The sequence below is a fragment of the Lissotriton vulgaris genome, chromosome 7 (assembly GCF_964263255.1).
Source record: "Lissotriton vulgaris chromosome 7, aLisVul1.2, whole genome shotgun sequence".
NCBI lineage: Eukaryota > Metazoa > Chordata > Amphibia > Caudata > Salamandridae > Lissotriton > Lissotriton vulgaris.
Window position 1 is genome coordinate 39,144,868 of NC_141695.1, and position 26,852 is coordinate 39,171,719.

General features: G+C 44.7%; 1 protein-coding gene across 1 annotated transcript in view; it reads right to left on the reverse strand.

Moving 5' to 3' along the window:
* The window catches only part of LOC147700643 (putative DBH-like monooxygenase protein 2), a 136,285-nt gene that overhangs the window by 12,883 nt on the left and 96,550 nt on the right, over positions 1–26,852 (reverse strand). The window contains exons 5-7 of the mRNA XM_086929156.1: positions 24,629–24,731; positions 23,455–23,621; positions 4,136–4,227 (exon numbers count right to left, since the gene is read on the reverse strand). Coding sequence (XP_086785282.1) covers positions 4,136–4,227; positions 23,455–23,621; positions 24,629–24,731 — 362 coding nt within the window. The remainder of the gene's footprint in view (positions 1–4,135; positions 4,228–23,454; positions 23,622–24,628; positions 24,732–26,852) is intronic.

A 26,852-nucleotide genomic window follows, 5' to 3' on the forward strand; every position in this document is an offset into this window, starting at 1 on the left:
AGGAAGTAGGGTGAAGCCAAAGTATCTGACTAGTTCTTCCTGAGGAGTGACGTACGCATTAAACAGTGTTGGACTAATTGCCAATCCCTGGGGTACACTGCAAGGACAAAGAAATTCATTAGATCAACATAACTGTACCCGTCTACTAAGAAACGATTGTAGCAATTTCCATGTGCTTTTGTTACCACTATCCTGCTTAACCTCTCCATTAGCAGCACATTATTTACGGTATCAGAGGCTGCTGATAAGTCAAGCTGAATCAAAGTCACTCTGCCCCCATTATCTAGAGAACTTCTAATTCCCTCTGTTGCTTTTATGAGAGCGGATTCTGTGATGCGTCTGGCCCAAATCCAAATTGAGTAGAATCCAATAGGTTATTATCCTTGACATGACTAACCAATTGCTCATTCAGGATCTTTTTAATCAGCTTTGCTTGAAGGGACTGGAAGGAGATCGGGCTGTAGTTACCCGGGTCCAAAGGATCTAGAGAAGGTTTTTTAATAAGGGGCAGAACTAGGGCCTTTTTCAATTCTGATGGAAATGTTCCCAATACGTAGGAAGATAGCATTGAGCTTAGGTGCAATGGTATCAGCCACTAATGCTGCTATTTTGGGAGGACATGGGTCGCACGGAGAACCAGATTTAGCTGATTTGAGCAAGTCGACAACCCTCTCAAATGAGGGTGGAGCAAAAGAGCTTAGGGTGCTATTCAACCGTGGACAAGAAAGGTCCTACAGGTCCAATGACATAGGCAGCAGAGAGGTGGAGAAATTATTAGAAACACTCTCAACTTTCGCCCTGAGTACTTCTGCAACTGATTTGCAGAAAAAATTGTGCATAATCAGTGCAATTTGTGATGGTGCCATTGGTTAGTTTCTGTACTGTCGCAAAAGGCTCTTTTGCAAAATGTGAATCTTCTTTCAATTTAGTGGTGAAGAAGGCTGACTTTTCCTGAATTATCAATTTTTTATACTTAGCTATACATTTTTTTATAGATAATCTTCTCCTCCTCAGAATAATTGGCTCTCCATTTTTTCCTGTGTACAAAAACACTGTTTTGCTGTTCTACATTTATCTGGAAGCCATAGGGCAGAAGGTTTAGGTCTCTTTGTTAGTGACCTTTTAACCGGCGTTAAAGCATGAGCAGCTGCATCCAACCAATGCGTATACTGCGTCGCTTCAAGTTCAAGGTTTTCTGTCTCATTAGGAAAGGAACTTTGTAGCAGACTGACCATCTCTTCTGCTCAAATAATATGCCACTGGCAAAATGAAATGCAATTAGGTAATGCATGGCCAGAAGGAGTGTGACTAATATCAAGGAAAATTGCCCCATTATCTGACAATAGAAGCGGCAGAGTGGTGACATTACCCAAAGAGGAACAATTTAAGATAATTCCATCCGGAGATCATGAATCCATCGAACTGTGGTGTAGACTGATTTGTTAGTAAACATTCCTCAAGTACAACATGTAGAACTACTTACCTGCTCTCAACAATACCATTACATTTATGTTTGAGAGAGGAAAACAAATCAGGGAGATATGTTGACTGAGACATTGCAAGATTACACAACATCTTAAGCTGCCTACATGTTTTTTAGTTATTACAACAGGAGACAGCCAATCCAATACCTCTATGAGTTTGATTATGCGTTCCAGGACAATTTGCTTTAAACCCTATTTAGTCTTTTCCCTTATCACCACTAGCACCCTACTTACTTCAAGCATTACAAGCAATGCTCCTTCGTTCAGCGTAAATTTGTGTGTGCGTCCTTTATTTTTCAAGACCTCTTCTATATTAGTGTCTTCCACTATAATCACTTGATCTGTGGCTTGGCGGTTTAAATACTATAACATTCATATTGGTGAATCCCCACCTAAATTGGTTGTCCACTCCTGGTCAAATACACTATTCCTTTCACCATTCTGTCTTGATACTTAGTGTATGCCCACATACAACCCAGAGTATCAATACTGCCTACTTGTCATTCGGTCTGCTCTTATGCATTAGTGCCAGAAAGGTATCCTGTGATGTGGGAACATATAAGGAAACTTAATCTACACGGCGTTGAATCTCACAGCCTTTTATATGGAAAAATGCTTTTGGCCTATTTCACCTTTCAAGGTTTTGGACATTTAACACACTCTGAAGTGTGTCTTCTCCACAATCCTCAACCACTGCTACTCAAATGCTGTTACTGTCTCTACATATCTGTGCAAAACATATTTATTTATCTGCCACAATTTCTGCATTTCTTTCCAATGGTAAAGTAGATTTGAGATTTGGCTAGTGGTTAGTGGTTATTACTGACACACCTGTGACCAGGTTCGGCCCTGCATTTCCAGTTGCATAATTGCTTGCTTTACTTCTGATTCCACAACCCCTTGACCCTTTTCCATACTATGTGATGCCAGTTTTTAATTCATTGCCTTCACTTCAATTGGGAATTCATCCACCATTGCTATTTCACCTGATTTCCTTCTATCCTTTGCATCTCTTTCATGCATGTCTATCTTGGCAATTGCAATTGGTTCTTTCAATGAGAGATTGCTTGTCACCCATAGTAGTTCTTGCATTTTGTTGCTCACACAATGTAAGATTAGCAGTTCATCAGTCATAGGCCCAAACTACCCTTTCATAGCCATGTCCCCCAACCTCGCCACAAACTCATCCAATCTCTTACCCTGTCTTTTGGGGTTGAGTGTATACTGGCTTTTCAATAATCTCAACTTTGCCTCTTTATACTCATATGGGATAGCAAATCTTTGGGCATTCACTGTTCAGATAAAATATGTATATATAAATTACCCTTCTTCCCAATGCACTCAGTCGTAATACATTTTTCCCTGCCAGAAAAATAATCAAGAGCTTCAATATAAGGTGGAATGACAGCTTGGGCTGTTCCCCTGATGCTGGAAATCAAGGGGATTTGAGACACACTGGATTATTTTATTGTAGTGTACTCCTTTTCCCGTTAAATATGCAGATAATACAATTGTTGAGGTTTCAGCTCATAGATATCTCAGTACTTGTCTAAGCCCCACTATATTTTCTCCTAGATGCATTAACTTCATTGAATTAATGACAAACAATCATCGGGTGGCAGCAGCTTCATCAAATGTTCCATTGGCTGTAGGCTGTAGGCATTTCCCTTACCCCTGGACACCAGTCTTTGCTTTAGTGCTTTGTCCACAGGCCCCTTCTAAGTCATCGCCCAACCCCTCACACCTTGAAGAGCTCCCTAGGTTTGTGGAGGGAACCCCAGGGCAGCCACCTCCATTTTGTAGCCCCAGCTTCTTCAAGCCCTATAAACAGCCCAGGGAGTAAGCCAAAGGACAGGTGGTAGGAGCACAGACTCTGTCATTTGTTATCTACAACTTTAAACTGCTGTTGTCTTCCACTCATGACTATTTAATTGCCTTTCTTCATTTTCCCGAACTGCAAAATCAAAACAAGCACCTTGGGTCCGATTCACAGAATTAATATAGAGACAAAATCCTAAACGTACTACTTTTGGTATTCACAGAAGGCATATAGTAGTCTTAAATTAGGATTTTGTCTTAAGTTAGGATTTTGACTTAAGTGAAACTTAATTTTGTCTTAAAACAATATCCTAATTGAAGATAACATCCTAATTTAAGACAAAATCCTAACTCAAGACTACTAAATGTCTTCTGTGAATACCAAAATTAGTAAGTTTAGGATTTTGTCTCAGATTAGTTCTGTGAATCAGCCCCCTTGTCTTTAATTGCAAGGTACAGGCATAATCTTTTATAGGTGTACTAAGATTAAGAGATAACAATCAGAACTTGGTTTTTCATAGGAAAATATATCTTCAAAATTCTGAAGGATGACAATCCTCACTGGTGCCCACTATTTTAGGAAGAAGGAATTAACTCACTGTTTAGAGATGAAGATTAATTTGCCATTTTTCGAAGGACTATCAAGGAGACAACTCCACATGCTAGGGTGTTTAGTCAGATCAAAATTACCCAGGTCTGCTGCAGTATCTGTAATTCCAGGCACTGAAACTGAGCATCACTAACCAAATTAGAATAGGACCATAAGTGTTCATGCACTGGACCCAAGTTGTCCCACTATCAGAGGAAGGAATACAGTTACACGATTTACTCACCTATATTGCAGTACCCTGATTCCTCTCACGGTTAAGTGTCCATGGTTTAAATAAGAAATAAGATGCATGTCTTCAACATGCTTACCGTTTACCTACAAAAACAAAGACACAATGCAGGAGGAGGAGAAACAGTGAAAAACAGGTCAGAAACGATTAAGGTGTTTGTTGTCTCTAAATTGCTTCTTCTAATCACGTAAAACCATATGACGTCATTTTATTTAGGCCAACTTCTAAAATCAGAGATTTATTTGCATGAGCATATTTGTGTGTGTATCCTTCTACATATGTGTGCATGTGTGTCTACATATGTGGGCAAGCATACTTGTGTGTGTTCTTGTATGTTTGTGTGCATGTGCATGTATGCATGAAAATAAGTGTCTGTCACATTTATTTCAAAAACACATTTCTAATGTGAGTATATCCCAAACAGGAATGGATAAAATGTGCAGCAGCTGGCATGTGGAATCCCAGGAGACTGTACCCAACCATCACGTCAGAGCATAGTTCATTCTGCTTCCTCCATTACCCAGTTGGAAAAAACATACAATTTTATACATCTAGACTTTTCTACACTGCAGCTATACTATACTATACTATACTATACCATAGGGCATCCCAGCGCATCCTGTCACCGCACTCATTCAACGTTGATCAAGCAAAAAGAAAGGTCTTCAGCTGTTTCCTAAACCTGAGATGGTCAACTTCAAGGCGGATGGAATCAGGAAGTTGATTCCATTGCCTGGCTGCGTTATAGGAGAACAAACGTCCTCCAGTCCAAGACCATTTGACCTTTGGAACTGACAGCAGTTGTTTATTGCTAGATCTCAGAGTCCTCTATGCACAAAATAGGTGCATTTCTTTCCTGTGACATGGTTTGTTTAGAGGGTGCATCACAACAATGACATGTAATGTATGTCTAGAGCTACTTACCGCCACTTCATTACTCTGATCCATCCTTCCTCGCCCCAGTACTTACTTCACTAGGATTCACACTCTACCCATAAGTTCCCACTTTTCCAGCTGTTTTTTATTCCCTCCTCATCACGTTCCTCCTCCTATTCCTGACTTCATTAATGATATAGACAATTTGTATGTCTTCATCACGGTCTGTTAGTAAAATTCCTGAAGACATACTAGCAAGATAAAGACAACCCTGGGTTTTGTGCAAACATAATTACCACTCCATGAAGATAAACAAGAAGACATCTTATCTGGACCTGGATGAAATTTCAATTACACCGGCGTAGTTTTCATAATTTTGGAAATTTCTAGCTGCCCTTTGTGAGAAATAGGGTTACTGGTTTTGGGGGGAGAAAACCTACGCAAGTGGATATCATATTTCTTGACCGGGTGAAGAGCAAGCAAACCCCAAGTTATCCTGTGCTCACCCCTCTAGTAGTTTGGTGCAAAAGCGTCCAGGCTTAATTTAGAGGCAATGTGTGATGTATTTATGCAGTACTTCAAATAGTAATAAAATGAGAACATAACACCAGATAATTCCCATACCAAAAGGCAGAAACAGACTAGTATTTAATAAATTATTTGCCTCCAAAATGATAAAAATCCTGTCAGTAGAACCGGAGATATGAAGTTTTAAAAATCTCATTTGAAAAAGTGTTTCAAAACACAAAGCACCAATTGTGGTTTTGTGGTCTGCCGGATTGGGATAAAGTCACAGGTTCTGACCGACTGCGATGGAGCACAGACCGGATGGAAGGGCCAAGTTAGGCCTGCTCAACAGAGCACCTTAAATCCTGGTTGATGAGCGTTGAAAGATCATGCATTGAGGATGCATCGTGCTGTGGTGGTTCCAATGAGATTTGGGCTGCGTTGAGAGGTCCTGCATTGAGGATGCATCGTGCTGTGGTGGTTCCAATGAGATTTGGGCTGCGTTACGAGGTCCTGCATTGGGGATGCATCGTGCTGTGATGGTTCCAATGAGATTTGGGCTGCGTTGCGAGGTCCTGCATTGGGGATGCATCGTGCTGTGATGGTTCCAATGAGATTTGGGCTGCGTTGCGAGGTCCTGCATTGAGGATGCATCATGCTGTGATGGCTACAATGAGATTTGGGCTGCGTTGCAAAGTCCTGCATTGGGGATGCATCGTACTGTGGTGGTTCCAATGAGATTTGGGCTGCGATGCGAGGTCCTGCATTGGGGATGCATCGTGCTGTGATGGCTACAATGAGATTTGGGCTGCGTTGCGAGGTCATGCATTGAGGGTGCATCATGCTGTGGTGGTTCCAATGAGATTTGGCCTGCGTTGCGAGGTCCTGCATTGAGGGTGCATCGTGCTGTGGTGGTTCCAATGAGATTTGGGCTGCGATGCGAGGTCCTGCATTGGGGATGCATCGTGCAGTGGTGGTTCCAATGATATTTGGGCTGCGTTGCGAGGTCATGCATTGAGGATGCATCGTGCAGTGGTAGTTCCAATGAGATTTGGGCTGCGTTGCGAGGTCCTGCATTGGGGATGCATCGTGCTGTGATGGCTACAATGAGATTTGGGCTGCATTTCGAGGTCATGCATTGAGGGTGCATCATGCTGTGGTGGTTCCAATGAGATTTGGGCTGCGTTGCGAGGTCCTGCATTGAGGGTGCATCATGCTGTGGTAGTTCCAATGAGATTTGGGCTGCGATGCGAGGTCCTGCATTGGGGATGCATCGTGCAGAGGTGGTTCCAATGATATTTGGGCTGCGTTGCGAGGTCATGCATTGAGGGTGCATCATGCTGTGGTGGTTCCAATGAGATTTGGGCTGCGTTGCAAGGTCCTGCAGTGAGGGTGCATCATGCTGTGGTGGTTCAAATGAGATTTGGGCTGCGTAGCAAAGTCCTGCATTGAGGATGCATCGTGCTGTGATGGTTCCAATGAGATTTGCGCTGCGTTGCAAAGTCCTGCATTGGGGATGCATCGTGCAGTGGTGGTTCCAATGAGATTTGGGCTGCGTTACGAGGTCCTGCCATGAGGATGCATCGTGCTGTGATGGCTACAATGAGATTTGGGCTGTGTTGCAAAGTCCTGCATTGGGGATGCATCGTACTGTGGTGGTTCCAATGAGATTTGGGCTGTGTTGCGAGGTCCTGCATTGAGGGTGCATCATGCTGTGGTGGTTCCAATGAGATTTGGGCTGCGTTGCAAAGTCCTGCATTGGGGATGCATCGTGCAGTGGTGGTTCCAATGAGATTTGGGCTGCGTTGCGAGGTCCTGCATTGGGGATGCATTGTGCTGTGATGGTTCCAATGAGATTTGGGCTGCGTTGCGAGGTCCTGCATTGAGGATGCATCGTGCTGTGATGGTTCCAATGAGATTTGCGCTGCGTAGCAAAGTCCTGCATTGGGGATGCATCATGCTGTGGTGGTTCCAATGAGATTTGGGCTGCGTTTTGAGGTCCTGCATTGGGGACGCATCGTGCTGTGGTGGTTCCAATGAGATTTGGGCTGTGTTGCGAGGTCCTGCATTGAGGTTGCATCATGCTGTGGTGGTTCCAATGAGATTTGGGCTGCGTTTTGAGGTCCTGCATTGGGGATGTGTCGTGCTGTGGTAGTTCCAATTAGATTTGGGCTGCGTTACGAGGTCCTGCATTGGGGATGCATCGTGCTGTGGTGGTTCCAATGAGATTTGGGCTGCGTTTTGAGGTCCTGCATTGGGGATGTGTCGTGCTGTGGTGGTTCCAATTAGATTTGGGCTGCGTTACGAGGTACTGTATTGGGGATGCATCATGCTGTGGTGGTTCCAATGAGATTTGGGCTGCGTTTTGAGGTCCTGCATTGGGGATGTGTCGTGCTGTGGTGGTTCCAATGAGATTTGGGCTGTGTTGCGAGGTCCTGCATTGGGGATGCATTGTGCTGTGGTGGTTCCAATGAGATTTGGGCTGTGTTGCGAGGTCCTGCATTGGGGATGCATCGTGCTGTGGTGGTTCCAATGAGATTTGGGCTGCATTGCAAAGTCCTGCATTGGGGATGCATTGTGCAGTGGCAGTTCCAATGAGATTTGGGCTGCGTTGCGAGGTCCTGCATTGGGGTTACATCGTGCATCGTGCTGTGGTGGTTCCAATGAGATTTGGGCTGCGTTGCAAGGTCCTGCATTGAGAATGCATCGTGCAGTGGTGTTTCCAATTAGATTTACGCTGCGTTGCGAGGTCTTGCATTGGGGATGCATCGTGCAGTGGTTGTTCCAATGAGATTTACGCTGCGTTGCGAGGTCCTGCATTGGGGATGCATCGTGCAGGGGTGGTTCCAATGAGATTTATGCTGCGTTGTGAGGTCCTGCATTGGGGATGCATCATGCTGTGGTGGTTCCAATGAGATTTGGGCTGCGTTGCGAGTTCCTGCATTGGGGATGCATCGTGCAGTGGTGGTTCCAATGAGATTTGGGCTGTGTTGCGAGGTCCTGCATTGGGGTTGCATCATGCTGTGGTGGTTCCAATGAGATTTGGGCTGCGTTTTGAGGTCCTGCATTGGGGATGTGTCGTGCTGTGGTAGTTCCAATTAGATTTGGGCTGCGTTACGAGGTCCTGCATTGGGGATGCATCGTGCTGTGGTGGTTCCAATGAGATTTGGGCTGCGTTTTGAGCTCCTGCATTGGGGATGTGTCGTGCTGTGGTGGTTCCAATTAGATTTGGGCTGCGTTACGAGGTACTGCATTGGGGATGCATCATGCTGTGGTGGTTCCAATGAGATTTGGGCTGCGTTTTGAGGTCCTGCATTGGGGATGTGTCGTGCTGTGGTGGTTCCAATGAGATTTGGGCTGTGTTGCGAGGTCCTGCATTGGGGATGCATTGTGCTGTGGTGGTTCCAATGAGATTTGGGCTGTGTTGCGAGGTCCTGCATTGGGGATGCATCGTGCTGTGGTGGTTCCAATGAGATTTGGCTGCATTGCAAAGTCCTGCATTGGGGATGCATTGTGCAGTGGCAGTTCCAATGAGATTTGGGCTGCGTTGCGAGGTCCTGCATTGGGGTTACATCGTGCATCGTGCTGTGGTGGTTCCAATGAGATTTGGGCTGCGTTGCAAGGTCCTGCATTGAGAATGCATCGTGCAGTGGTGTTTCCAATTAGATTTACGCTGCGTTGCGAGGTCTTGCATTGGGGATGCATCGTGCAGTGGTTGTTCCAATGAGATTTACGCTGCATTGCGAGGTCCTGCATTGGGGATGCATCGTGCAGGGGTGGTTCCAATGAGATTTATGCTGCGTTGTGAGGTCCTGCATTGGGGATGCATCATGCTGTGGTGGTTCCAATGAGATTTGGGCTGCGTTGCGAGTTCCTGCATTGGGGATGCATCGTGCAGTGGTGGTTCCAATGAGATTTATGCTGCGTTGTGAGGTCCTGCATTGGGGATGCATCGTGCAGTGGTGGTTCCAATGAGATTTGGGCTGCGTTGCGAGGTCCTGCATTGGGGATGCATTGTGCTGTGATGGTTCCAATGAGATTTGGGCTGCGTTGCGAGGTCCTGCATTGAGGATGCATCGTGCTGTGATGGTTCCAATGAGATTTGCGCTGCGTAGCAAAGTCCTGCATTGGGGATGCATCATGCTGTGGTGGTTCCAATGAGATTTGGGCTGCGTTTTGAGGTCCTGCATTGGGGATGCATCATGCTGTGGTGGTTCCAATGAGATTTGGGCTGCATTTGAGGTCCTGCATTGGGGATGTGTCGTGCTGTTGTGGTTCCAATGAGATTTGGGCTGTGTTGCGAGGTCCTGCATTGGGGATGCATCGTGCTGTGGTGGTTCCAATGAGATTTGGGCTGTGTTGCGAGGTCCTGCATTGGGGATGCATCGTGCTGTGGTTGTTCCAATGAGATTTGGGCTGCATTGCAAAGTCCTGCATTGGGGATGCATTGTGCAGTGGCAGTTCCAATGAGATTTGGGCTGCGTTGCGAGGTCCTGCATTGGGGTTACATCGTGCATCGTGCTGTGGTGGTTCCAATGAGATTTGGGCTGCGTTGCAAGGTCCTGCATTGAGAATGCATCGTGCAGTGGTGGTTCCAATTAGATTTACGCTGCGTTGCGAGGTCCTGCATTGGGGATGCATTGTGCAGTGGTTGTTCCAATGAGATTTACGCTGCGTTGCGAGGTCCTGTATTGGGGATGCATCATGCAGGGGTGGTTCCAATGAGATTTATGCTGCGTTGTGAGGTCCTGCATTGGGGATGCATCATGCTGTGGTGGTTCCAATGAGATTTGGGCTGCGTTGCGAGGTCCTGCATTGGGGATGCATCGTGCAGTGGTGGTTCCAATGAGATTTGGGCTGCGTTGTGAGGTCCTGCATTGGGGATGCATCGTGCAGTGGTGGTTCCAATGAGATTTGGGCTCCGTTGCGAGGTCCTGCATTGAGGATGCATCGTGCTGTGGTGGTTCCAATGAGATTTGGGCTGCGTTGCGAGGTCCTGCATTGGGTATGCATCGTGCAGTGGTGGTTCCAATGAGATTTGGGCTGCGTTGCGAGGTCCTGCATTGGGGATGCATCGTGCAGTGGTGGTTCCAATGAGATTTATGCTGCGTTGTGAGGTCCTGCATTGGGGATGCATCGTGCAGTGGTGATTCCAATGAGATTGGGCTGCGTTGCGAGGTCCTGCATTGGGTATGCATCGTGCAGTGGTGGTTCCAATGAGATTTGGGCTGCGTTGCGAGGTCCTGCATTGGGGATGCATCGTGCAGTGGTGGTTCCAATGAGATTTGGGCTGCGTTGCGAGGTCCTGCATTGGGGATGCATCGTGCAGTGGTGGTTCCAATGAGATTTATGCTGCGTTGTGAGGTCCTGCATTGGGGATGCATCGTGCAGTGGTGGTTCCAATGAGATTTGGGCTGCGTTGCGAGGTCCTGCATTGGGGAGACTTCATAGAGCAGCAGTTCCAAAGAACAAGCACTGCAGTCCCACTAGTAGCATTCAATTTACATGCCAAGGGTACATGAAGTACAATTTTACTAAGGAATTACAAATAAATTAAAGCTGCTAATTGGGTATTCGCCGATATTACTATGTTTGAGGGAGGAGAAGGCACAAGCAAGGGTTAGCAATAATAAAGTGTGCAGAGTCCTAAGGCAAAAAAATGGAATTCAGCAAAAAAGGGAGGAGTAAGGTAAAAGGTTTGGGGAAGACCAGCCTACGGTGAAACTGCCCAAATTATGCCATTAAACCTCTTTGCTGCAAATTCAGAGATCCGCTGCTGCCCAACCCTGATGATTCAAGTAGCAAGGGCATGACAGAAGGTGGCATATACCTCTGAGGTCGAATGTTTATTGCTACCATCAGTCCTCGAGGATTTGGTCCCAGACATCTTCAAAAGTCTACAGCTTGTTAGTTGATTTGTAAATTACGCTCTCAAAATGCGCCCTGTCAGACATACTTTCCAGTCAGGATTGGAATGAGGCGATGTGGCTCATCTTCTGGAGATGCAAGGTCGCCATGCTGGCCATAGGTAGGGCTTTTGGAGAGCCCTTTATTAACAATTGCATCATGGAGGGCAGGTCCATAGTATCATGTAATAGGACCATAAGGGAAGACAACAATGTGTCCACTTGCAGTCTAGTCTATCTGGAGCCTGTTGCTTTCCCTGCAAGTGGTCCCAGATCAGTTTCCAAAAGTCTCATAGCATGATTCATACCCATAACACATCAACTATGTCACAGTCCCGCTCTCCGCATCTCCAGCAAAATGAATCTTTATGAGTTAGGCTCTGCACAGTTTTGATGCCAACCAATGGCAGCAGTGGAGAATTTTGAAATATCTGTACTTTAGTCAACCCTCCTGCAACCTCTTGCTATAGTCCAGCCAAGAATGTGTCTCAATCTTCCTCCAGGAATAGGTGCATGGTGTTCCAGATGTGGCAAAGGGAAAAATATTTGTGAACTAGTGTGATATATAATCCTGCAATAACCCTACCAAACAGTTTTCCAAATATGTAGGTATTGAGTAACGGGAGAACTATGCAGGTCAATATGTGCTCTCCCCAGGATAGTGGACCGAGTGTGGGACAGTTAAGTGTACCAACACATCTAGGAGAGGGAAATGTCAAATTTTCATCTCAGGTCTGTGAATGCTTTTATGAAGCCTTTGGAAATCAGGCAGCTGATATGATGAATTCCATGCACTATCCAAAGAGCCCAGCTGATTTCCTCCCCCACCTATTGCCATGTCTGCCTTATGCCACAGCGGCTCTTTGGAATTAATCCATCCAGAGACATTCACCAATCTGTGGGCTCCTTGCCATGTATATTGTAAGGCATGGATGATGGGGTTGGAGAGAGCAGTAATACGAGATCATGAGGTATTTTTCATGGCAAGGTCAACAGGCGTCTGTAAGATGTGGCATTTCAATAAAACCCTAGTGGGTGTCACCCTGAATGTGGGCATTGGATATAAACCAAATGGGCCACTTGTTATGCCAGCTAGTAGCCCTCCAGGCGTGGTCAGCATTGTCTGCCCTTCTCTGGGGATAAGTGCAACTTGGCTCTCTTCAGCCTCAGTTCGTGTGGCCCCCAAATGAACTAGGAGATTGGTAGTGCGATGCCCCAGAGGGTGGATGGAGGTGTAGAAATGGATATTATTCCGAAAGTCTAGTTGAGTTTGGCGTTCCATTCATCTTTATGATGTAAACCAGTCCCCACAGGGACAGATTCAGGCAGAACCACCTGTGGAAATTGTGTCCCATGTTGTCTGTCATCAGTTGAAAATTGTTGGAGATCATGTCATGCAGTCCCTGATTTATGTATATCCCAAGGTATGTCAGTGATTTTTGTAGGCAGAGCATCAAAAGAGACTCTCATGGTAGTTGGTGTCAGGGGTAGTGCCTCACATTAGGACAAATGTATTCTGTATCCAGCAAATCGGTGAAAGGATTCCAGTTGGGATATCAGGGAGGTGGCCAATTCAGAGTGGTGGAAGAGAATCAGAAAGATATCACGTGTAATAAAAGGCCTTGCTCTCCTCTGCCAATGTCATTATGCCTTTAATGTTGGCGGTGGATAGGATAGTGAAGGGTCCCTAGTGTAGTAAGAAAGATGACTGAGATAGAGGGCACCCCTCTCATGTGCCTCTGCATATAGAGAAGTACAGGGAGGAAAAACCTCTGCAGGTGACTGATTCGGTGGGGTCCTGTGCATTCCTTTGGTAAGGGTGAGACATTGTGGCCTATACCCATCCCCGCCATGATCCGTTAAAGGTTACACCAATGAACATGGTCAAAGGCCTTTTCGGCGTCCAGGGAGAGGAGCACATTTTCATCCACATCTTTTCCTCACCTGTATGTGGGAGGGAGTGCACATGTGATTAGTGGAGGAATGGCCGGGTACAAGCTCACCTATGAGAATGTATTAGGGTGGTAATCATTTTATTCAGCTGTGCAGATGTGTTGGTAAAATTGTAGCAAATATTTTAACAGCTGCATTTATGAACAATAGTCTTCTGTAATTTGAGGATTCAAAGTGGTGTCTTTCCTAATGTTTGGGATCACTGACATTTTGGTTCTGAGGGAATAAGGGGACAGGTGCCATTTATTCAGGCCTCCTTGTTTACTGAGATGAGTACCAGGATACCTGATACTTGGTATCCATTGAAAATTCTGCCAGGAGGCCGTCCGAACCCGGAGCCTTCCTGAGTGGCATAGGGTCAATAGCTGAGGCAACCTCCTCTGCAGTCATCTGCTCTTCTAACTGTGCAGACCGTGCTGGGGTCAGTTTTGACTCATTGAGGGTCCGAAAAAAGTAGGTCTCTGCATCTTAAGGTGGCAGAGCCACAGCAGCATAATCTGTTCTAATAGTATTTCTAAAGTCTTGCTACTATGCCTGTTGTGAGGGTTAAGAGGTGTCTGTCATAACCCCAAAGGGCAGAGGTGGATGGGCAGAGTCTAGTTGGCATGGTTGGTAGGCCCATAGGGGGCCTACCTTTTCCACCCACACATAGGGGTCTATTAGGATGGCGGGCGGACTTAAGTTTGCACGCCACAATAGTGGTGGTGGGACCGGCCGCCAGTGGTGCGGCGGTCCCACATCGACAATTAGGATTCAAGCGCCACGGTGGCGGTGGCATACCCCATCCACAACATTGTGGCAGGCGGCGCTCACAGCACAGCCTGCCACAATGCTCTGGATGCAACTTGTGCATTGGCATGCACTAGGTGACAGGTAATGCACGGTGCCTGCCACTTTGTCCATGCCAATGTAGGAGGGTAGCATAGGTACCCCCATGTTCACCCCCCACCTCCCCAACACTCCGGGGGCCCAAAACAGGCCCCCACATGCAGAAACTGCATGCCTTACCATGGCGGCAACGCCACCATGGAAAGGCACATCTCCACCTGCATTTTAATATGGATGGCGGTGTCTATGATGTAATTCCATGAGGCTGAGGTCTGGAATAACGTAGGGGGTTATGGTCGCATTGGTCAATTGCTGGGTGAAGGGAGCGGTGCAGAGGCAGTAGTCAATTGTAGTTTAGGTGCCATGAGGGAAAGAGGTGAATGTGTAGTCCCGATCCTGGAGATTTCTCCATAGCTCTTGTAGAGAAGGATCATGGTCCAGGTCGATTAATGCACTTCTGTCGCAGGTATGGCGTATGCCTGGTTCATCCGATCAGCCAAAACATTCCAGCTACCCCCAAAGACAAGCTGGGTGGTGAAAAAGCACAGCAGTAAGTGATCTGATGATTTAGGAGAGAAAGGTGGTCTTAGCATCAAAAAGGGAGTAGATAGAACCCACAATTATGTATGTCCCCTTTAGCAAGAGTTTTGTGAAAATTGGCCTTCTGAGTCCATGTGGTGCAGTACAGACGGGAGGTGTTTGTGAATAAGAATAGTGTTTTCTAGTGGAGTGGTCAACCCTATTCTGCCCCTCCCACCGGGGAGGCAGGATACAAGTTGTGTGACGTATTCAACCCAGTCTATCTGGAGCCTTTTGCTTTCCATAGAAAAAAAGATGAGTCTCCTGGAAGAGGTCAATAGTGGTTTTTACTCTGGCTCAGGTTGGTAAGGATTTTCTTCTGCCAGACATATTACATCAGGCAATTGACAACGAGGGAGACTACTTTCAAAAGCCTCCTTGGGGGCTACTGCATCATGGGGTGGTATTGGTGCACAATTTCTCGATATCAAGTCGCTGAAGGAGGAGTCAATGAGCACTAGAAACATCGGGGTGGTCCAGGGGAGCCAGATCGGTGGGTAGGCACTAGGATGAAAATGGGTAAGTAAGTGATCATACGTCAGGTTTGGAGGACAACGTATAAGCCAAGAAAGTCACAGGATTGACGCTAGGAAACCAACACCAGGGGGGTGATAGGTCTCGGACCCGTGATTGGGGATCCGTTAGACTTAGGGTCAATAGGGTATATGAATGAGTGCAGTTACCCGGAAGGATAGGAGGCCTGCTGTTGCATGCTGGGATAAAGTCCTCTGTCTGAGGAATAGGAAGACAAATCTAGGGGGTTACATGCAATATCAAGAGGGTGATCTGACCCGGGGTCCTGTCTGTATGTGTATGTGTGTGTTATCCCCAACAGTACCTGGACTAGTAGCAAGACAGAGCCTTCGGGACATGTGAGTAAGCATATAGCAACATTCCTGTGACATACCTCCCTCCCCCACACCTAAAATACAACTCTTCACCCAACAGCCCCAATTAACAGTTCTCGGTGCCGTGAGGGGGAGAAAAAGAAACGGAGAGAAAACAATTCTACATTACAGAGCAACCATTGCCTGTTTTTGTAGGAAAGTTGGTCGTTATCAGAGTTTATGGGCTAACCCTAATTTGTCCCTAGGGTGAGAAGTTTTCTCTGTCCATGGTCTGTCAAGCTGGCATCACTTTTGAGTTAACGAGTCCCATCACTGCAGTTAATTCTTTACAGGTGTGTCCAGTCATGATTCCACATCTGTGATCCACCCTTTGTTGGGGCAAGTAGGATCTAGAATTTATTGATGTTGCCTTATAGGGATTGCAGTTCCTGATTAGTCACATTAACTGCTTATTTATCAGAGCAATGGATACTATGTCCACTAGTTCTTTCATGAGCGCAGCAAGGGACATCTCCAGAATATCTGGGACTGGAGGCACTTCAGAGGTTGTTGCTTTTGCTGGTTGCTGTTTGCCATAGCTTCCGGGAGTGAGAGTTGGTGAGCATGCTTGGATTTTGCCATTGAATGGCATAGTATGTATGGAGGGAGTTGGAGGGAACAGTTCAACAATCCTGCAGAAAGTAGAACAGTGGGAGATGCAGCATTTTTTGTTGGAGAAGTGGGCCCACAACCAGGAGGGATAATAGTGGCACCGGGCATCACAGTCCACAAAGAAAGAAGTTCTGCTTGGAAAATGTCCCTGCCATGTCTGATCTTTATTGGGAACACTGTTGGAAGTGAAAACACAGTCGGGGGTTGGAGGGTCTAAGGGAGTTTAAAGATGAGCCCAGGTTCACATCCCCTTGTACAACATTTAACTACAGAAAAACCTGGGGTCTAGAATCACAAGAGAGTTTATAGTGCTCTAAGGACTATACTCATCAATTCTGTCAGTAAAGTACTAGAATGGATAGTAAAACAGCCCGTTTACAAAGTTCACAAACCAACGCAAATGACCGCCAGCAAAGGTAGGTGAGAGCCAAGGTCCAGAGATGGATTACCATCAAAATTCTTGTTAGTGATCTAATTTTATCATCTGGCCATCCACAGTACAGGGCTGGATCGTCTCTAGATCATTTGAGACTAATTCCAGTGCCGTCTGGTAGGACTGGGGTCAGACCCACAATCACATGTTGACCATGCGTGGGATCACTAAATGGAATAAAGTGCAATGCAAAGAGTGAAGGTGTAAGAAAGTGAAATTAAAAAGGAATAGAGGAATTACAGTAAGGAAACTTTAATCTATGTAAGCCTCTTTCTATTAAAAACCAGAACAGTGCAAGATAGCAGCATAAACAAATGACTGCTTAGGGGGCCAACATGTTTCTGCCAGATCGAGGATTCACTCCCTAGGCTTTCTTCTGGGCCTCTGTTCTTAAATACTTTTGCTACTGCTAGTGAAAAGTGCACTCTAAATAACAATGAAACGAAAAACAGTGACAATATAAAGGATATATATTCTTAGTCCTCCATGTCAGCTGGTGTATCAATCACCTAAAACACAAATGCACAGTGGTATAATTGCATTGGAAATTCAACAGTGTATATCAACGTAGGACGGACTGCAATGGTTCCTTACTCACCCTTCTTGACAGGGGAGAATACCTCACCTCACCTGGACCAAGCTCAGAGTAAGGGAGGCCACGCTCTGAGAATAAGAAAAAGAAGGGGAAACCCAAAATCAGACCCAGAAAAGGAACTGTACTTTTCTATCCTAAAGGAGTCCCATACGAACATCTTAACTGAGAGAAAAATTCTCTCCATCCTTTACCCTTCCCTGCTCACCCATGAGCCCTTAGACTATATACTTGAAAAAACGTCTGAAGATTACTGTGGAAACAAGTGCCCATATCATCAAGCAAATGTTTAGTCAGCACGAACTTGTGGTCAGACTCACCTCTCTGTCGTTGCCCTGAACTGATTCTGAGGTTGGGGGACGTGACGCCCTAGAGGAGTGTCCGTTTATTTGTAAAGTTGAGATTGCCAAGTTACCCTATAAGCGCTCGTTTTTGTCACCATGTGAGTGGGGAGGTAGCTTAAGGGTAGAAGGAAGTAGTGTGAACGAGCCGACGCGGTATGTAAACCCGCTTCATGATTGTGTACATCGCGTCTTCTCGCGCGAACTTGCTCGAGCTACATGAATCTGGGAATTGTAGTTCGTAGCATGTCAGAATCAAATATTTACCAGAAAAAGCACCTATGGGCATCATAGTCCCAATTGCATAGACTAGATTACTGACAAGAAATAGTGTGAACGAGCCAACGCAGTATGTAAACCCGCTTCATGAGTGTTTACATCGCGTCTTCTCGCGAGATCTTGTTCGAACTACACTAATGTGGGAAATGTAGTTTGTGGCATATCAGAGTTATGTATTTCCCAGAAAAACACCTATGGGCATCATAGTCCCAATTTAAAGACTAGATTAACGACAAATACCCATATGTTCTTTTAGTTATGGATACATCGTCAGTTCATTTATATTGCGCGTAACCTCGCCACTGTGTGTCAGTAACGTGTTAACGCGATATCTATAGTAGGACTACACAATGATGGAAATTGCAGTCCAATGAGACGTGGTTCAATTTCATTATGAATCAAATGGGTATTTAAGATGTTTATTATCTCATTGTGTCAGGGGCCGATAGCTTGGTCTAATGTGTGAATAATGTAGTATGGATGTACTCAACATTTTGTAGACTTTCTCTAAAGTTGATTATACAGTCAGTGATACACGTACGATATGTAGAGATCAGAAGGGCAATCTAAAATATTCTAACCTTATGGATATGTAGATACATATAGCTAGATAGTGAATAAACTACTGTGAGGTGAAATGACACAAATCTTCTACATGAAGTAATGAGGCTGCATGAGAAGGTTAAGATCTTGGTTAGTATCTGATTATGTGATTATTCGCATGGTGTATGTAATCATGAACGCCTTTCTGTAGATCAATGCTGTTGCATGTTATAAGAGCTTCAGAGATGTCGCATTGGTGTATCATGATTTCTACAGAATTGTATAATGTGACATATCCACAGGGTCCTTAAGGTACTGGATCAAAGCATAGTCCAGGGAATGTCGTCGTTTAGACCCCGAGAATCTGTGATAATTTAAATATCCATTTTTGTTCTTTAATGAATAGATATCTTGATATGTCCCCAATGTGTGAAGGTATAAAAGGCTTTCCCAAGACTGTCCAGGTGAAATCAGTCTCATTGTGATTGTGCTCAATGAAATGTTTTGTAAGTTTGGAGACACTTTTTTTGCAACGAAAAGCACTTTTATGCTCTTGCATCCTAGTACGCACTTTTCTGGTGGTCATCCCTACATATTGTTCATGACAGGGACATGTCAGTAAATAAATTACATGCGAACTGTTGCAATTTGTGAAGTTTTTCAAGGTCCAAGGACGATCTGTACCTATCTCAATTTGGGTGACTTTAGTTGTTTGAGGACAAACTGTGCAATTACCGCACGGGTGATGTCCAGTGACCACTGCAGTATTCCAGAGGGTCCCAGTAGGTCTTTTGGGAGCTTCTCTGGGCCGAGTATGTATCAACCGATCTCGTAGATTGGTGGACCTTTTGAAGGAAAATAGAGTAGGTTCTATTTTCTCATTACCAAAATTTCGGATTTTCCAATTATGCCTCACAATCTGTTGAAACTGATTTGATTTGGTGTTGTAAGTTGTTACCAATGTTAGTCGGTCTAGAGATAGTTTGTCTGTACCGACTTCTAACAGTGCGTCCCGATGATTATTGGCCGCCCGTTTCCATGAGCCAGTAATCAGTTTTTTGGGATAATGTCGTGCCTGGAGTTGATAAGATAGCCCTTCGGCATGTTTCTGAAAGGTGGTAGATGTTGAGCAATTTCGGCGTACTCGTAGAAATTGCTCATAGGGAAAATTATCCCTTAAAGACTTGGGATGTTGACTCTCATATAAGAGCAGAGAGTTTCTGGCCAATGGTTTCTTATAAAGCTCAGTTTCAAGACCAGTAGTGGTTGCAAAAATGGACAGGTCTAGAAAAGAGATTTTTTCTTTGCTGCTTTCCACTGTGAACCTCAGAAAGTGATTCTGAGTGTTTAGCCACTGGTGGAACGCCATAATAGATTGTTGGCCGCCTCGCCAAATGACGAGGATATCATCTATATAGCGTTTCCACCAGTGGATGTGTGCCCTGAAGGTATTGTTAGGGGTCAGGACGCACTCATGCTCAAATGCATGGACGTACAGGTTCGCCAAGCTGGGAGCAAAAATGCTCCCTATGCTTGTTCCTGAGATCTGCAGGTATATGGTGTTCTCAAATTTGAAGAAATTCTCTTTCATGGCGATCTTAGCTAGGGCCATAATGAAATATACAGGTGTTATTGATTCTAGGTTCGCCCCTTCCAGAATCAGCATGATGGTATCCAGAGTCTCATCTTGGGTGTTGGAGGTGTAGAGTGACTCTACGTCTAGCGAGACTAGGAAATCTGTCTCTGCGTTGAATTCGATATCTGGAATTGCCCGTAATATATCCTTAGTGTCCTTAAGATAAGTGGGCATTGTCTGCACCAAAGGCCTCAGAAAAAAGTCCATAAATGCCGATAGAGGCTCAAGAAGAGACCCCTGACCTGATATTATTGGTCGCCCTAGTGGTGGTCTTTGTGTCTTGTGGACTTTCGGCAATGTGTAAAAGTAAGGCATAGTTGGATTATCTGTTTGTAAGAACTGTGCCTCATGTGTTGTAATCCAGCCTTCATTAAGAGCTTCCTCAACTAGGATCTTGACCTAATGTTTGAGTCTATCAGTGGGGTCCACTCCAAGTGGAGCGTAAGAATTCCTATCACTTAGTTGTCGAAGACATTCTGTACGGTATACTGACGTGTCCTGGACTACTATAGAGCCCCCTTTGTCTGCTGGCTTTATAGTGATAAGGGGTCTTGTGCCAAGAACTGTAGTGCTCGTTCTTCATTATTAGATAAATTCTTGAAAGCTCTAGTTGGTGTTTGCCATAATTTCTGCACTTCCTCCTTCACAGCCCTTTCAAAGGTGGCTACTTGGGGCGGTACAGAATGTATAGGGGGCAGAAAATTGGAGTTAGTCCTAAGTCCGGTATTTTTATCCTTTGTTTCCTTGTCCATGACTTCTTTGTGTCTCTAAAGAAGTAATGCAGATGCAGTTTGCGGAAAAAATTGGGCAATTCCACCTGAAGTTTAAAAGGATCTCCTTTGTCTGTAATTACATACTCCAAGCCTTTATTAAAGACTGCCTCTTCCAAAGTGGAAAGGATCTTACTACTGAGGTTGATTACTAGACTGGGCTGATCACAGCCTGTCAAGGTCGAGGGGTCCCCCTCGTTTGACTCCGTGTCCCTTTGTGTGGTCCAGTTTGATCCTCCCATTGTACCTGGGTTTGTGTGTTGTTTCTTCTTTTGCCTCTTGAACGGCGTTGACCAAACAGTAAAAAAAGGGGGGCTATTGAAGTTTTGATAGCCTGGGAAGGGTCCAGCCGGAGGTTGCAAGGGATATTGAAGGACCCTGGGTGACCCCATGGCATGGGTGGCCACCAAAGTTGTTGGTGTTGTTGGCCTCTTTGCTGTTGGAAACGCATTGGACGACCTTGTCCTCTGACTGAATGGAAGGAAGGACCAGCGGTGTCTGAATCGCTCCCTGAATCATTACTTGACCCTGAGTACCTAGAGCCATAGTATCTGCTGTTCTTTTCAAATTCAGTTTCCTTACTGTAATTCCTCTATTCCTTTGTAATTTCACTTTCTTACACCTTCACTCTTTGCACTGCACCTTATTCCATTTAGTCATCCCATGCATGGTCAACATGTCATTGTGGGTCTGGCCCCAGTCCTACCAGACGGCACTGAAATTAGTCTCAAATGATCTAGAGACGAACCAGCCCTGTACTGTGGATGGCCAGGTTATAACATTAGATCACTATTAAGAATTTTGATGGTAATCTATCTCTGGACCTTGGGTCTCACCTACCTTTGCTGGCGGTCATTTGCGTTGGTTTGTGAACTTTGTAAACGGACTGTTTTACTATCCATTCTAGCACTTTACTGACAGAATTGATGAGTATAGTCCTTAGAGCACTATTAACTCTCATGTGATTATAGACCCCCAGGTTTTTCTGTAGTTAAAAGCACTGTAGGAAGCAAGCAGATGGGGTCAATACCAGGGTGCAAGGATGTATGGCAGTTGCCACAAATGTATTGGGGGTGGGGGTTTTGTTCCTCAACAGAGAGGTGGCCACAAGGTAGTCAGGGTGATGGCACCCTCATACAGTCCTGATGCAGTCCCCGTTATATTGCAGAAGAAGACCGACTGCTCTAGGGGCAAGGAGGCCCCTGGCACGAATGGGTTGCTTACCCTATTGGCGTTGGGGGAGGAAACTTGCAGCAGGTAGGTAAGCGGGTTCTACAGGTCCATGCATCTCTGGGCCTGTCAAGTGATCGAGTCCTATTACTCTCCGTCACTGGCAGTATCTAGAGGTAACCTGCAGCTTTCCTGGGTCATCAGCATGGGCTTGGTGTTTCCAGGAAGGGCTCAGCTCTGATGGATGATTGACATAGCCACGCTCTCACACTGGTATGAAGTGGTCTGTAGTGCACCCACTGCCAGCGAACTCTCTCCTAGGCTAAGGCAGCTCACTCCCAGGTGTCCGATACTTGAAACTAAGCTGAGCCGCCATTCTCACCGGCTCCTTGACTCAGCCCTCCCAGCACTAGATTCTCCTTCCAACCGCAGCTGGGAACAGAGGCAGGAAATGCAAAGAAGTGGATCACAATATCACCCTCTCACGAAACGGTGAGTAAAAGATAGCATTTTTTCTCCATTAATCAAACAAACAATACATCTTACCATATATTAACTTGAAAATTAAGCGTGCAGTTCTCTAAAGTAACCCACCAGTGATGCAGCCAGGGGCAGCCTTAGGAATGTGCAAGCTGTGCACCTGCACAGGGCCACCAAACCTGAGGGGCCACCACGCCAATATATATCCTTAATATAATAATCCTCTGAGGATGGATACATATTTGCTTGGCGACCCTGGCAAGGATTTGTCTGCCTCCGGCTCTGTTCTACTTCCAAACACCCTGACCCCCCCTCTTCCCTGGCCTCCGCGCTCCGCTCCGCCCGGACCCCCTCTTCCAGGGCCCCCTACCTACGCTCCCTGCCCAGGTCCGCCATGAGCCTAGAGCCGCCCCTGATGCAGCAAAGACAAGTGAAGGAGGTGTGGATATCGGGATTGGCTGATAGACATAGAAAACAGACACACACTACTTATTAGCTTTTTAAAAAAAAATACTTAAATAGCATGTGGAAAAAAAGGCCACAGTTTGTTAGTGTTTTCCTATAACGGAAAAGTCACCTAGAACTTTGAGCTGGAGTGGCACATATTTGAATGGGCAAAGACCAATTTTTATATGGTGAGTCTCCGTCTGTAGTTGCAGAGCGAGCGTCACGGATTGGCTGATGTTGAATCTAGCATTCTAGCCACCATTCCTCCTTTCCTGGGTTTATTTTTTGTTTAGTATAACTCTCCCTCCTATGGCCCTCCTTTCTCCCCTCCTGATTTGAACCACCCTTTTCTCCCCTTGCATTTTTCTAATTTTCCTTCTCTCTGGTATAGTATAGTATTTTTTTTCTGAGAGCAGCATGGGGAAAAAAATAATAAATACACACATTACTTCAGTATCATGGACTGCACCATACCTCATGAAATGCGTCGGTGTGACATAAACCATAGGATTTATACGCCTCAGCTCCAGGTGGAATAAAGTGAATAGGAAATGTAAACACGCCATACTGAACAATCCCAGCATCATGTTTCCTGAGCTCCGGAGTGTAGTATATCAGGATCCCGCTGTTGGAAACCAGTCCTGAAAGGGCAGAAGATGTGGTATGGAATGAGGGAAGTGTGGCCAATCAAAGTGCTTTTAGATGATGCTCTAAAGAAAGTTATTATATTTATCGGGCTGACCCAATACCCTTAGCAATTGTGAAACAATCTATGCAAAGAAACATTAATCCCTACTGGTTATTCACTTAATTGTTTGTGAGATGTAAATGTGTACTCTTGCAATTTCCTGATGCAAGAACAGGCAAAGTCATCAATGTTTCAACAGTTTGACCCTAAATTTGTAGATTCAAAGGGCCATCATGGTCCATTAGTTTATGGAAACATCTGCATGGTGCAAATCAACAAAATATTCACATATTTTCTCTTTGTTCTAAGCTAGTGTCAGCCCTTTGAGAATTTAGCACTTTAAAAGGCAGATTTTACACCACGATACATTAACAACACAGTTATTACAACCACCACATTGATACAACGCAGTGCAATTACAATGCAATCGTTACAACAACCTTTGCTAGATGCTGGACTTAGGAATAGTATTATTTACTATTCCAACTCCAGTGTGTGCAACAGTAGGGAAGGTGCTGGAATAGTAAATCATACTATTCCTTAGTCTAGAGTGCCATCTAGCGCAAGTCGTTGCAATGACTTGCGTTGTAATGGCACTGAGTTGTAACAACGCAGTCTTGGTAACAACCGTGTTGTGAATGTATTGCTCTGTAAAATCTGCGATGTAAAGGTTGTTTCCAGACTAGGTATATCCTACCATGCCTGATCTTCAACAAAGATGTGCCTTTGAACATTCTTAATTACTTTTCAACCCCTGTATTTGCACTATTTTTCATAACTGTTTTTCATTACTTCCTCTCTTCTCTTGAATATTAATCCCTGTTCACATCGTAGGTCTGTTTTTAACCTTAATATATTCTTTCAATCACAGAGGTGGGCCAAAGGAGCCTAACTGTTGGTAGATGTGGGAGAAAATATTTCTGCAAGTGGATAAATACAAAACAGCAGCATATAACTTACCTGGTATTGCATCAAAGTTACTGAAATGGACTTCTATCCTGACATAATATGGATCAAGTGGCGTCCCTAGAGGAATTCCAACGTCTGGTGGAAGGAAAAATGGCTGACAGGAAACAAAGTGAGAACATTATGAGAAAATTACATCAATGTTAATTTGTTTGGGGTCTTGCAAAGTAAAACAATGACCTAGCATGAAAATATGTGAAGATTCGTATTCAGAGCAATCACATAGGTTATGAACCTGGTTCATGAGAACACTGACAAAAAGTAATAATGTGAGATGATCTGAATTTAAAAAACTTGAAGCGTCATTTAGATCCTGAAAAATGGCCCTCCTCATCTGCCCAGTCAGAAAATGTCCCATCGCCCCCCCCCCCCCCCCAAGCAGATGACCACCGACTGGACTCAGAGATCCTCATTGAAATGGCAGGGATTCGTTTATAGAAAATTAGATTCCTGGTGAAGTGGATGCACTTTCGTTACAGAATAATGCCTAGAATGCAACTAAGCTGATGGGATCCTCTCAGCATTCCTTTCTACAAAATGTGGGATTTGTTTTTGAAAAGAAAACAATAGGTTGTGATTTTTCCACCACTGTGTTGGAGGGATTTGTACTCTCTTTGGCTGTGATGGTGGATCCAGGCAGAGAAAATATGTATTGGTAAAAAATACCTCCATGACCTTCAAGAGGCTGACCTTCAGATCCATAAATGGTGGAATCCATTGATTGACTCATCTAAGAGGAATGGAGGCACCACTGGTGGTCACTTGACAATACTCTCACCCATGAAAGAGGCAAGTGAATCACATGATTGGAGGGCAGGACATCTGCTGATATTTGGTCAATCTCCGCCTTTATCAATCTCTAAATGTTACCCATAATATTTTCTGAAAGTAAAATGAGGTTTTGTGTTTCAGGGACTAAGTTCTAGAGGTTGGTGGATAAAGCATACAAGATTGCCCTTCTCCCTTCATGACCGATTCAATCTTGAAACCACTGAGAGGCTTTAACAATTGGATCACAAAGTCCTAAATTAAATTCTACACCTCTTCTTGAGGTAAGTTGAAAGATGCCAATATGGTACTCTAAAAGTACCTTGATTTAAAATTAGCTTTGTGTCAGCGCAAGTAATTAATACAGTTTACTGGGAGTGGGAGAAATAAGTACTCTCATTGATCAATTGATAATTGCTTATGCACATAATTTTGGAAAATGTATTATGTTTCAATAACTAGAGCATTTTGATGATACATTTTAGAGTAAGCAATAGCTCAAGTAAATATTTCAAGATTCTCAGTACCACCAGTAAAGTTTTGAGATGATTCTTTGAATTACTGTTATGCAATAATTTGTGCAAATCACAACAGCATTAGTTGGCTCACAAGAGAGATGAGTCCATAAGGACTCTAAGGCCTTCATTACAAGTGACAAGTCTGGATTCCTGATGTGGTAATATTGCAGTGAATGCTCCCAGTACTTCAGAAGGCTGTAGTTTCCTGGTAATCAATCAATCACAGCATTATGAGCTACAGCGTCCTGAATTAGTAATATCAGTGATTTAAAAAAAAGAAATCCCATAGTTTTATATAGCGCAAACTTGACCTGAAGGTATCAGATCGCTTTACGTGAGCACCAATTTTGTTCCAAAAGGACACATTCATTTAAAAAAAAAATGTCAGATATGTTCTTTTCTTTTTAGGCACTTTTGTGAGATACATACTGCCTACTTGTTACAGGCAAAACGTGTCTGGGCATAATATGGCTGAGATACCCGCCACCCCCTCTCAACACAATCATCCCCAAGAATTGGGAAAGCGGAAACAGTTCTTGAACTTTTGGAAGGCGGGAAATGAGTTACCCTTCCCGGCCGTATTTATTAAAATATGAAACAAAAATAAAACATTAAAATAACAGTTTCATATTATGTACAATTTCATTTCCACATTACGATGTTTGGCTAACCTTAACAAATCTCTAATACAAAGGTTCTCCTAGCCGAACTAACATCCTACAAAACATTTGACTTGAAATTGTACATCCTAACGTTAAGGGCCAACGGCAAGGTCGTAAGCGGTGTCAGATCCCTAAACCAGAAATACCCCCTTCACTTGTGAGAGGAGCGACCGCACAGAGGCGTACCTCAAGTGCATCTACCAATTTCCCTTTGTACTTGACGGGGGCCCCAATAAACTCGACGCCATTTAACGGTCGTTCGAGGACTCG